At 46.8% G+C, this 12,393-nt stretch overlaps 5 protein-coding genes across 5 annotated transcripts; 2 read left to right on the top strand and 3 right to left on the bottom strand.

Moving 5' to 3' along the window:
- Nucleotides 1-1,011: 1,011 nt before the first annotated feature.
- Nucleotides 1,012-2,021, bottom strand: BDV37DRAFT_68820 (Threonyl/alanyl tRNA synthetase). The gene is made up of 2 exons (XM_032091067.1): nucleotides 1,934-2,021; nucleotides 1,012-1,871 (listed from the first exon to the last, which is right to left on the bottom strand). Exons 1-2 carry the CDS (start codon nucleotides 1,934-1,936, stop codon nucleotides 1,071-1,073), a joined length of 804 nt encoding a protein of 267 aa, XP_031943567.1. The 5' UTR covers nucleotides 1,937-2,021; the 3' UTR covers nucleotides 1,012-1,070.
- Nucleotides 2,022-3,502: 1,481 nt separating this feature from the next.
- On the top strand, nucleotides 3,503-5,442 carry BDV37DRAFT_281157 (DUF4246 domain-containing protein; the record flags this gene model as incomplete). The annotated part of the gene is made up of 5 exons (XM_032086760.1): nucleotides 3,503-3,624; nucleotides 3,673-3,751; nucleotides 3,821-4,540; nucleotides 4,613-4,717; nucleotides 4,843-5,442. The coding sequence occupies 5 exons, from the start codon at nucleotides 3,503-3,505 to the stop codon at nucleotides 5,440-5,442; spliced, it is 1,626 nt and encodes a 541-aa protein (XP_031943566.1).
- A 269-nt stretch (nucleotides 5,443-5,711) lies between these two features.
- On the bottom strand, nucleotides 5,712-7,186 carry BDV37DRAFT_68791 (uncharacterized protein). The gene is made up of 3 exons (XM_032091066.1): nucleotides 7,047-7,186; nucleotides 6,870-6,991; nucleotides 5,712-6,820 (listed from the first exon to the last, which is right to left on the bottom strand). The coding sequence occupies exons 1-3, from the start codon at nucleotides 7,068-7,070 to the stop codon at nucleotides 5,749-5,751; spliced, it is 1,218 nt and encodes a 405-aa protein (XP_031943565.1). The 5' UTR covers nucleotides 7,071-7,186; the 3' UTR covers nucleotides 5,712-5,748.
- Nucleotides 7,187-8,511, bottom strand: BDV37DRAFT_68790 (uncharacterized protein). The gene has a single exon (XM_032091065.1). The coding sequence runs from the start codon at nucleotides 8,353-8,355 to the stop codon at nucleotides 7,303-7,305; it is 1,053 nt and encodes a 350-aa protein (XP_031943564.1). The 5' UTR covers nucleotides 8,356-8,511; the 3' UTR covers nucleotides 7,187-7,302.
- Nucleotides 8,512-10,335: 1,824 nt separating this feature from the next.
- Nucleotides 10,336-11,513, top strand: BDV37DRAFT_243474 (uncharacterized protein). Its single transcript, XM_032081444.1, has 3 exons — nucleotides 10,336-10,571; nucleotides 10,627-10,724; nucleotides 10,803-11,513. Exons 1-3 carry the CDS (start codon nucleotides 10,371-10,373, stop codon nucleotides 11,404-11,406), a joined length of 903 nt encoding a protein of 300 aa, XP_031943563.1. The 5' UTR covers nucleotides 10,336-10,370; the 3' UTR covers nucleotides 11,407-11,513.
- Nucleotides 11,514-12,393: the final 880 nt, after the last annotated feature.

Genomic DNA, 12,393 nt, shown 5'->3' with positions numbered 1-12,393 from the left:
GACGATCAGTAAAAGTTGTTGCCTTGAAAAGGATTCTAGATGTGGAACTCGAGGGCGTAAGAGCTGACATCCAGACCCTGAGGCTTTCATATGCAAGGGAGCTCTTGGCAGTACTGTGAGACAAGACTAGCTGAGACATAAGCGACTCATTCCAACTCGTGAGGTTTCTCACCTAGTGACGTTGTCTTCTAGTTCAATGGTAAAAGCTCTCACCACCTTTGGTTAGGAGATAGAAATTAGGATTTTTAAAAAGGACGAAGCTTCTTAGATCCCTAGTAGTCATGTGCTTTAGTCTAAATATTCTATTATATAAATATTTATACTCTGTACTCAGTATACACTACCAGACCCATATGAGATGCTCAGGTTTTCGGGGTTTGATGAGAATTGACAAAGGAAATCAAGTTGGCCAGTGGCCACTGAGGCCCGCCTCAACTCGCGGGGTACCACGGTACTTGTGATGACATGGAGATTTGTGGTGGCTGGCGTGTAATTATTTCAATTGGTAGATATATTAATTTCTTTTTCTCCTACTGGGAAAGTAAAGACGAATGGACGCCACCATACCGTGACTCTCACGCGTGTTTTCTTCCTAAATATCCTTTTCTCTCTTCAGCAGAAACTGCATTCTTGTTCGAGAAAGTCCGGAGTGGTAAGAGCCTTCTGCTCAAGTTCAGCCATATCTGGTAGGTTTATAGTAATAAAATAGCACTTTTGGGTTAGAGCTTCAAGGACATAGTATGAAACCAGAGACCGAAATGTAATTACTACAGTGCATATAACTAGTTTACCAGCCATTGTATGTTTACCGTACACCGGCTGGACTCCAAGTCACAACTAACTTGTCAACTAACCATCTACGTGGATAGTTAGTTTTCAGGGTGATAGATATAGAAAGGCTATCGTCGCCTCGGATCCAGACCTCTGTCCCTCATTCTACAAACTTATACACTCCCCCCCCCCCCCCACCACAAAACAGCGGAAGTGAGAATACTCTTTACCCTGTTACTTATATAGTGGATAAAAGTCACGCTGTAAACTTGGTATTACCAGAGTGGAGATTCCATATCTCACACTGAAACAGGCACTTCATAAGACAGCTTGCTGACCCCCTTTTGCCTGGCAATCTTCCGAATAGTGATAAAACCGGTCAAACCAGTATGCTCTACATGCGTTCCACCACATGGATTGGCGTCAATATCTCCGATCAGGGCGATCCTCGCCTGTCCATTATTTCCCAATTGTAATCCCTCCACCATATTCAGGTCGGCATTTTTTATGCGGTCTTCATCCCACCACTCAGTAGTAACAGGAAGTTTCATACCTACCAATTCGTTCACCTTCTCCTCAATGACTGCCTTATGCTCAGTATAAAGTAAGCCCTCAAACTCCATACAGGCCTGCCCCGGTGCATGGTTCGCCTTAACCTTCTTCCTTTGCCCAAGCACAGGAGCCAGCAGTCGCATGGCCAGACCGATGATATGGCCCGCCGTATGGAGGCGGGAGTGATAGTCGCGTTTTGCCCAGTCGATAACCTGCGAAACTAACTGGCCGTCCGTAAAACAGGGCTGATCGGTGAACTCCCCCAGGTGGAGAACAGTCCCATCCATGGTTTTCCGAACAAGAAGAACCTTGAAGGCGGAGTCGTTACTTGTGTCTGCGAGAGCAATCACGCCTGTATCGCTGGGTTGGCCTCCGCCTTGTGGGTAGAAGACCGTTTCACGGGTGGTGAGAGCGAAGCTTTCCGGGGCAAGTGTCTTTGCGAGACTCTTTTCATTTTCTGGTAATTGCGATATCGGCTGACAGGAGAGGACTGTAGTTGTCCATTTCTGTAGGGAGGCGTCGTTTAAATAGAGGAGCTCTGTTTTATCCTGGTGAGTCATGTTAGTTGCTAGGTTCTACGGGTGAGAGGTCGACGGTAGCATGGAGATACCATTTTACAATTTCTTCCGGTTGTTGTGAGAGGTGAAAGGAAAGACAGGGAATTTATTGTCCCTTTTATCTTCGCTGGCTTGTCCTGGTTTAAATTGCTCGAGACTGGGATTCCCGATATCGTCGCGCCCGCGCACCTCATTAGGAAGGTGGATCGACTCCACTATTACGGTTATCTGTCCTGATAAGCGAGAGCGCTGGTGATTCTTGTTCTTCTCTGGAGACTTCGAGTACTTGAACCAATGATCGACACGTATGCGAGGTGGAGTATGTATAGAGTGCCGTTCTCGTGGCTCTTTACCACCGGTGCAGAATCTATATGGAGATTTTAAGGACGACTAACCAAGTACTGGAAAACCGGCAATGGCCAGACGCTAACCGAACTGAGCCTATGATCCAGTGGCAGACGTGAACAGCAATCGTTTACCTTCCATACTCTGTCACCTATGGCAGGAGTTCATGTGAGTTGGGGTAGGGTTGTGGGTCAGGTGAAGAGCTTTCCATAACGTTGGCTAATCTTACTCTAATACTAAATCTGAAGTTAACTACAACCACAATTATGTATAAACCGGCACCTCCAAGACCAAAGAAGACTAACATCATTCGTCCCCGCTCAGGATGCAAACCATGTTGTGAACGCCATGTGAAGGTGTATGATGCTCTGACCCTACTCTTGGAGCCGATGAACTGATGATTCACACTGCGATGAGCAAAAGCCGTCATATACTGGTATCAAGGATCGCCGAAAACAGCCTATCGCCCGATATGGACAAATAGCTAGGTGCAGTTAAACTGGTCAGGGAAGGTGCAGTTCTATATTGCGTATTGGGAAGACACATATGTTGCATCCCTACCGCCTACTCTTAGACGATGATCTGACAGTCAATACTCGGTGGGAATTTCATGCAGTTGTCACTCTCTGTTATATCAATATTTCGAAGAACGAGTAGTATTCATCAAGATTGCATAATTTATAAAAGGGTTGTTGACCTGGCAACAAGGTAAGAACCTGCCAAATGTTAATAAGTCATGTACTGGCGGTGAACTGCTAATGTTTAGTATTAATTTGAGAATATGTAGGGAGTATATGGTATTAGCTCAGGTTAGCTTCGGTAATATTTGTATCTCTAGGCTAATATTTTACCAGCAGGACATGCAGGAGCAGGAACTTCTTAAAGAGCATGTAGCACTCGTGGTTTCCAGACTCCCCCGCCACGAGGACGTGGTTAGCCCGACCAATTTAACAGGTGAATGCCGAGTACTTAAGGAGGTTGTGTTGCAAAAGTAATCAAGGTCGCGCTAGTCACACTGCCTGAGATAAAGTGAAGGCTTTACTTCAATTCACTTCACCCCGGACAAAGACTTGCTAGTGCGCGTTCGACTGCTTTGGAACACAACCTCCATAAACTCCGATACACTACGCTTTCTAGTCTCTCGCAGAACCGTTCTCAACCCTATCGTGCCCTTGCCATGTCTCACAGATATAATAAATCTTTAACCCAGCCTTAATGACAATTTCACCACAGTGACCGTTCATATAGTTTTGATACGGCTACATTGAGACACAGAAATGGCGAAAGCAGAGCTCCCTGGCTTTCCGCTACCGTTAAATCTCTATGATTACTCCTGTAGAGCAACAGACCGTTTCCCGCATGTTCTGCGACTCACAGACATGGGTGATGAATATGTTAGGTAAGGATATTTTCAAAAACCACTTTATGTTGCTAACTACTGTGACAGGAAACTGTGTACATATCGAGAACTCCTTATCATGAGAGTCCTAAACTCCATTACTGATAAGCCGGGGTGGTACCTGGAGGTGAGAGAACACAAATTCATGGCTGCTACTCGTAATTTAGCTATGGGAAGACTGACAATTGACTTTCAGGTATTCGACGAGGCAACTACCGCCAAATGGCGCAGAGAGATCGCTGCCAGTGATGAGGAAATTACCCCTAATATGGTGCGTTGGATCATGGATGAGGTGAAGTGGAAAGCGCAAAAGTATTCCGCCACTGGCCATGTTGTCGTGTTCGATTCTGGGGTCGTCAAGTCGGACACTGCAATCTCGGATGAACTACAGAACGCATTGAAGGAAGGTGTGCGAATACTCGAAGATAGTCTTACAGGAAAGGATTGTCATCCAGGCTCCGATGACAAGGTTGCGGACCTTGTAGATCCATCTCTTTTCCCGGTTGTCTTTAACCGAACGAGAGCTATCTCTGATTCTTTGATTAAGCTTGAAAGGTCCCTTGACATTATCGGACACGGAACGGTTCTTCTTTCTGATACTCGCGAACATCCTTGGTTTAGCAATCGCAAACAGTATAGCTGGGAGTTTCAGTGGCTGCCTTGTGACGTGGATCTCCTCGACAATGGTTTATGCGCCATAGTATCTTATATCAACAATCTTCACCCGCGGCAGAATGCGCGCCTTTATCGTGTCATTGAAAAAATCATTGCCCAGGCTATCCCGCTCTGGAATACAACATTAACCTACACGAAACGCGGCTATTGGCGGATGGAATGTCCTAGGCTGGTGGAATATGATGACTCTGACTCTGATTACGACTCGTCAGAGGGCCGTCGGTTACGACCAGTTGGAATTGTTAGAATTCCCTCGCTAAGGAATTTTTTCCCACCTACATTTGGGAGTTCTGACATTGTTAACCTACATAAGTTTCAAGAGACTGGCCTGCAGATAATAGTGAAGCTCGTCAACATCGAGTTGACGCCTGAGAAACCTGAATATCACGGAGGGTCATGGCACGTGCAAGGGCGACTTGTAAGTCTCGGGCTTTCGTCTTCGTCTTCATCTTTGCTTTCATTTTTTCCTTTCCTTGTAGTTTCTATGCTTCTTTGTTTCCATGGAGTTGCTCTCAGATCACTTAACTAACCGAGTATATGCAGAATGAGCACATCTGCGCATCGGCGATCTACTATTATGACAGTGATAATATCACCGAGGGGACTCTCTCTTTCCGTCAACGTGCATTTACAGATTTAGCTATATGGGACAACATGAAAGAAATCTATCAGCTATTACAAGATATTTACGACTTTCCGGTAGGCATCTACGAGAGCGAATCAATCGATGTCACTCAAGAGCTTGGTAGCGTGGTCACCAAGGAAGGGCGTCTTCTTACGTTCGCGAACATTCTGCAGCATCGCGAATCCCCTTTCTCATTGGAAGACCGCTCCAGACCTGGTCATCGCAAAATCCTGGCGTTACTCTTGGTTGATCCTCACCTGCGGATTATCTCGTCTTCGAACGTGCCACCACAACGAGAGGATTGGGCCATAGAGAGGGAAATGACCATTCAGCAGGCTCTCCGATCCCTACCCCAGGAGCTTAAAGATATGGTTTACGCAAATTTGGATTTTGCATACATGACTATGGAGGAGGCGAAGGGGTTCAGATTGCGACTTATAGAGGAGAGGAGGTCTGCCGCTGTAACTCAAAATGAATACTTTGAGACTACTATTATGCCCCATCCAGAGCTTTATTAGAGCCTGAGTGAAGCACACACAGATTACAGCGCTACATCTCTTCCTCATACCTAACATACACAGATCCGGTCAACTCTGAGGACTCCACGGGACGGTTCTACCATCCGAGGGTTCAATGGACTTTACCGAGCGTGTTATGATACTAAATCATACAAGAATCCAAATCCTACATGACCTACAGGTGGAATAGCTACCAAGAGTCGACCCGCGTCTTAGTTTGTAAATTCTGTTAATTTAAATTTGCTTTGATATATTTCACCCACTGAGACATCATATACTGCATTATAATCCCCAACCAGGACCCGATCACGCAGCCACCTCCCCCATATTCCCACCCGTATATACATCTACCATAGTATCATGAATCATATACAAAAGACGCGGATACTTCGCCATCCAATGTCTGCCAACTTCATCCAAAAGACTGGCAAAATCCAACAAAAGCCGACGCGCATGCCGAGCGCCCCCGAAATACGTCTTCCCGAAGAGCACCACCGGCCCCCCGAAGCGAATAAAGTTCACCGCCGGATCATCCGTCCTCGGCCGTTCACCTTCGCCATCGCTCATCCCCTCGTCGCCTACAACCTTCCAGTCAATGTCTGCCGTGGCGAGATCGAACGTATCGGTGGGTCGTGTATCTGGAGAGTTCGGGCTGACCAGTGTGTATAGGGCAAGCACGAGCGCGGAGTTTAAGAGACAGCGCGCAGGCTGGAATCCCATGCCGTCCATGGGTTTCCAGTTGGACAGGGCATGGAAGATCTGGGCGGCGTGGAGACAGGCTCGTCGGGCAGCCGGGGTGCTGGCCCAGAGGGCGATGGCTTGGCGGGCGGTTTGCATGGCTTCGGGACCCTCGCGGCCGGCTGCTCGTTCGTGGAGACGGATGTCGGCTGTTAGGAGGAGACATAGATTATGCCAGATGACGATGCAGTTTGGGTTGGAGCTCGCGAGGATGGTATCGTATAGCTGGATGAAGTGTATGACCACGTTGGTGATCGAAGTGGCGCGTTTGTCGAGGTTGTAGACCCGCCAGGGGATATGCTGGTGCCAGTCCTCTTGGCCCAGGTCGGAGCCGATAATGAGTCGATGGTAGTTTGAGATCAGGCGGACGAGAATGGCAGACGTGATTCCGTACAGGCACGACATGTGGACTTGGTGGGGCAGGGTTGGGAGGTAGAATTCGTTGTGTGATAGCTTGACTGTTGGGGTAGTGAGTCTGGAGCCTTCTTGGATTAGGCGCATCCACTCTTGAGGTGATTGAGCACGGTAGAGGTCGAAGCCACATGGAAGGGCGACGTGGAGTGTGCTCGTTGAAATGACAGGGCTTATTGAGAAGACTCCGGAGAGCGAAGAGTCGTAGAGGATCAAGCCGATGATTAGACTAGAATTATCTTTAGACACGCTCCGTATAGGTATGTAGAAGACCGTACTTCTTTATTGATTCTATTCGACTCCACAGTTTCCACCGTATATGTTCGTCGGTGGTGGTCGAGAAAAGATTGTCTGATATTTGTCCAACAGGTAAATGAAAGAGGCCAAGATTTTGTGCAGCCTGTAATGTTATCAGCTGTAGTACTCAGACGAACTGAAGATAGGGAAAGTCCAACCGTTAGAGTATACCCGTATAACATCTGCGACTTCGTTGGACAGATGTTCCCCTGTGAGGAGTCATTAGTAGACGCGGAAATACACCAGGCATTGTGGGATCGTCTATCAAACCTCTGTCACAACAAGCAGGAATAACATGTGATGTGCTAATGTAAGGTGACTGAGCAACGCCGATGGGTTGGAGGTACTGGGAGTCATGGATATAATGCGTCTATAAACTTCATCCAGAAGAGCCTAGGCGCACAGTGGCTTAGTTTAGTCGAATGTTGGGACTGCAAAGCCGGCATCAACACATACCGGGTATATGTGATAGATAAACCGCACCGCCTCCTCTGTCTTGACAAACGACAGGCCAATCATGCACATCGTAAACAGCAGAAGCGTGTGGACTGCCTGCGGCTTGAACGTAGGTATATGCAATATAGGATAGGACGGCTGATATTTATCTAAGTAAAGATAAAGGCCTTGTTCAAAGATGCCATTAAAGTTTTCACAAAAGTAATGTTCATCACATGCATCAGTCATTCGGCCATCACTGCTAGAACAGTGGCATTGCCTCTTGAGCAGCCTTCGTTTCAAATCTTGAAGCTGCGCCCTAATTTCATGGTTCAAGCAGATCTCGGCAGCTCCGGCATGCTGGTTCTGTTGTGAAGGCCCTGTGTATGTCTCATGGTCTTGCCCAGAAAAGATATTCTCTGATGATCCTGATATAATTTCGTACCATATCTGTGTCTCGGAGGTAAGGCGTTGTGGTGTCGACCAAAAGCTTTGGACCTTTTTTACATTCTGGCGGATATGGGCTGGATAGTGCTTTGGCTCGGCCTCAACTGGCGGACTAATAGTCAACCGATCTGAAGTTCCGCTCTCAGTCCAGGGTATATCTAGTTGATCAGGGTTTGCACTTGTTGTTCCTGTCGCTTGGCCGCCTGGGAGGCCCAACAACATGTCAAGGAAGGCAGTCCCAGAGTCGATGTCGCCAAACATGAGTGGGCTGCGGTTGAATTCTGCTACCGCTCCATTAGACAAGTGAACCTGGTCGGCGACTGGGAGCAAAGCCTGGTCGCCTGTCGGGTACGAGCCATAGCCCCTTCCATCATCGTGCACATGCGATGGAGACAGACTAGTTGCAGCTATCGAAGGGACCATCTTTGTGGGACCTCCATTCCAGGCAATTGTCTGTGGTCTCACAGGTAGATCATTCGCCAGTCCTGCGTCAGGCTCGTAGGCATGATCTGATGGCGACAAGGCCGATGTACTTGATCGTGACCCAGCACGAACAATGTTTCCCTCCGTCTGCTGCGCCATCATGTCAGTTCTATCCACATTATACTGGCAATAAACAAATAACCATGGTTGCCATACTTGAGCCGCGGCATAATTGGGGACTTCCTCACTCGCAGACACCTCAGCCAATTCGTCGCGCACTGCTCTCTTCCGATTTACGCGAGCAACATTTGCATTCGCCGGCGATGATGCCAATTCAAAGTGGCCTCGTTGATGACGAAGGAGAACATCTCTACCCACAACCGTTAGCCATCCATTCGACCATGTTCCCACATAATGCGGTGACGTCACCTCCTAGAAAACGGCTTCGAGCAGATCTGACATTGGAAGGGCCGCTCTCCCGTATCTAGACTTGGAACAATTCATCTCGCATTTAGCCACTGTCCTCGACGGTTTAAATACTGGCAATCCACCTGGGACAAACAAGAGCTTACGGGACAGCCGGTGTCGATTTAGATGTTCTCTTTTGGAAAAGGTTTTATTGCATTGGGGGCAGGATACTCGCTGGGCCATAGTCCTGTTCGCGCGAAGCCAGCAACCTGCCCGCTAGGAGAATGAAACAGATAAGCAAACCAAGGGAGATATCATGGAGGTTAGGACGACCTTCGGATAACACGGAGTGCTTCCGGGTAAAGATTATTTTAGTCAGCATTTTTGACATGATTAGTTAGTTAAAGTACAATGATGTTATCACTATCGACTTGCGATAGCTCCTTAGGGCTGAAGCAGTGCCCAGCAGTTTACAACTAAAGGTGCCTAAAAGTTGGTAGTGGTACGGAGTAGTTGGGATAATAAAAGCGACATGTCCCAAAACTCATAACAAATCAATACTGATCTTAGTGTGCGCGCCGCGGACCTCGGCAAGGTTGACAAACTAATAAATAAATAACTACGCCATAGATCTTCTAGAATGCCGATGTTGCATGATCGGGAGTCTGTGCCGGGTCTCGGCCCGATCTCAACGTCACCAACCAACCGGCGAGATTCCATTTGAGGAAAGTTTTGTGTTTTTGTCTGTAATTTAGAACTGAGATAATCTACGTGAATTTACGGCGTAGAATCAACCCTTTCCGTAGTTAACCACCTCCGTGCGCTTATCGATAACATTTATCTGGACGATTGATCTTCCACACAATGGTGCCGAGTTCCCGCGGAGTTGACACATTGACAATTGGCACTTAGTTAAAGCACTCAATAGTATGTCAACCTAGTTGAATGAATTAAACTTAAAGTAGCATGGCAAGAGCCAAATTATCGTATAGTTTCATTTAGCTCTCGTTCCTGCAGGTGTAATTGAAACTTACCAATTTATGTGCCCTTAGTGGCGTATAAGCATATAACTGTCTATATATATATTTGGCTCAACGGCAAGAAGACCTCGCACCAAGGCGAGTACTAACAACCCATTCAAACTTCTGGAGACGAGAAAGAGTCTAGCGTAAGATCCGTTCAGGTAGATCAAAGGAGACATTCTGCACATTAAACATAGAACTTCCACATGATAGGGCCTGGTTTAAGATCGACAGGTTCAGCTCGTTTATTGCGTGAATGTGGATTAGATGCCACAATTGGCCTTCTACACAGTACAAAGCAGAATTTGACTTTCCCAAAGAGAAGGGGAAAAAAAAAAAAAAATAAGTGAAAATCGAAGGAAAGCTCCACGATGGCACATGAAGAATGACGATGAAGACCCTGACGAAAACTGGTTCTACGGCCAACATTCGGAGAGCTTTCCGAGAAATCCTCGTCAAACTCTAGAAGTCATCCCCTTTTCTCCTAACGAAAATGGCTCAGCCTCAGTTCTACTTGCTGGAGGTGGAAAACACTCCCAACGTATGGAGGATTGACAGGATGATCAACTAATCTGGCCAGAACGCCAAGGCCCTCAGGATCCACCATGAAGGTGTTCACTCGTAAAGTGGCGGATTTCGGCCAATTAAGTATTCTGATCTTGCGACTCCCCACATACAATGTGGCTCTCTTGTGGGCCCGGAAGGAGATTTACCCAAGTGTGTGCATAAATATTGCATATATGACTAATGACACCCTATCCATATTATCAAACTAGTTTGTTCGATAAGCATCATTCTGAAGATGTAAAGCTGAGTTACTATTACTCCATAATCAAAATGAACAAACGCCAAGCGTCAACAGCTTCTGCGCAAGAGTCTACTTTCGACAATCGTCCTCGCAAGAGAGTATGTAAGGCATGCGACCGATGTAGGTCAAAGAAAGCCAAGGTAAGCGTGATTTAAGCCCCGTGTGCGTCATTTTGCGGTGTGCTGACCCTCACAGTGCGATGGGGAAAGCCCCTGTAGCCGTTGTACTCTGGACAAGAGCAACTGTAACTATGGAGAGAGAAAGTCAGGCCGTGAAAAGGTGTATCCCAGTGGGTGAGTGTGTCCTCCTATTGCAACTTATTCACTTATATTTCCTGTGGTCTGGGTAGCTAACGGGCCTTTGCAACACAGATACGCCGAGATGCTCGAGGAACAGCAGAAATGGCTAGTCTACGCTGTACAGAAACTATATCGACATATGACACAAGGAGAAGGATGGCCTGGGGACTCTTTACCATGCGAAGATAACGGCCATCCGCTTACCCACGACATACTCTGCCGTTTGGGAGCCCTTGGGCAGACAGAAAACCGTCTATCGGAAAGTGAGCTGGACAATACGCAAAATACAGAGTACAGAACAAGCCCAGAGTCAATCGATACTACATCTGAGACTACGCATACTACATCTGAGACTACGCAAACAGTGCGTTTTCCATCTATCATATCGGAAGATTTCGTTGGACAGGATTTACTTGCACCACAAACTGCGGGTTTGCCACAGCAAAGCACAAGCTTCAAGACCGAATCATCAATGCCGCAAATACCAGCCGGGTTATTTGCGCCCCATCTATCTCTGGAAGATGCAGGAACTATGCTACCATGGCAGACTTCACAGTATTGGCCAGATGATCCTTTCGATCTCAATAGTGTGGATTTCATACCGGGTTTTGATTACATGACTACGTCATTTGACGAAGCGATTACACCAAACGTACCCAATATATACTCGTTATGATTATGAACAGCCAGGACTTGTTACGGAGGACAGTTGAGAGACTTCTGCTGAGCCACTGCATTTAAATTGATGGCAGATCAATGTTTGTATTTTTTTAGGGTCTAGAGTTACTATATTTGATACGAATCACGACAATGTACTTATACTTTATAATAAAATAAGTCTTTCTGAAGATTTCCTTTTTCCCTCGTGTGGTTCTGTGATCCGGTTCGCAATTATTAGATTTTAATATTAGTGCCGTGGCTGCAACAAACGGTAGATAACCATTACTGCACTTCAAATACTATAGTTCATGTATGGTTTTAGGCTCGACCAGGATTTAAAATCAATTGACTTGTGCTCTTACATATCCCGGCGTCGTGTGAATAGTCTTCGACTGCGAGGATGCTGTGCGAGATTTTGACTATTTTATGTTTTTTCTTATTGTGCATTTCGCCGTGTGTATTTTGCGTCTTACAGATCAAGGCACCGTGTGAGTTATCTTATCGCTACCAAAGTAGAGGACAATACAATTTAATAGGTGAATAGCTCCACGCGGGCATTGCCGAGTGCCGAGTCGGGAGGCCGAAAAATATCGGCAGCCAAGACTAAGCCGATCAACCGCCGCCGGCGCCACTCGGTGGGGTACGTTTTATCTTCACATCCAAGATGTGAAACAAAAACAGTACATTAGCACAACCTGGGCAGCCCCGCATTGCATAAGTCTCATGTGGCTCCAGGACCCATCAATGTGGCTCTCAAAGCCCTATGTGGCAGATCGGCTCGATCGGGACGTTTCCCACATCTATACCCGACAAGATATGGACTTGTAGCAGTTATCTCAAACACAGTGGGGAACTCGGCCACGAGTAACTAGATTCTAGAATGTCAAAATCTCGGGGCTATGAACGGTATGGAGCATAGATTCGCAAATCAGGCTGCAGCTTTTGGTGGGAAAGGTACCCCTAGATCCGCTTTGGCAGATATACGTTATCTTAGGCAATTATC

Source organism: Aspergillus pseudonomiae (assembly GCF_009193645.1).
Source record: "Aspergillus pseudonomiae strain CBS 119388 unplaced genomic scaffold BDV37scaffold_18, whole genome shotgun sequence".
NCBI lineage: Eukaryota > Fungi > Ascomycota > Eurotiomycetes > Eurotiales > Aspergillaceae > Aspergillus > Aspergillus pseudonomiae.
The sequence above is the reverse complement of the archived record's forward strand: the minus strand, read 5'-3'. Positions and strand labels throughout refer to the sequence as shown.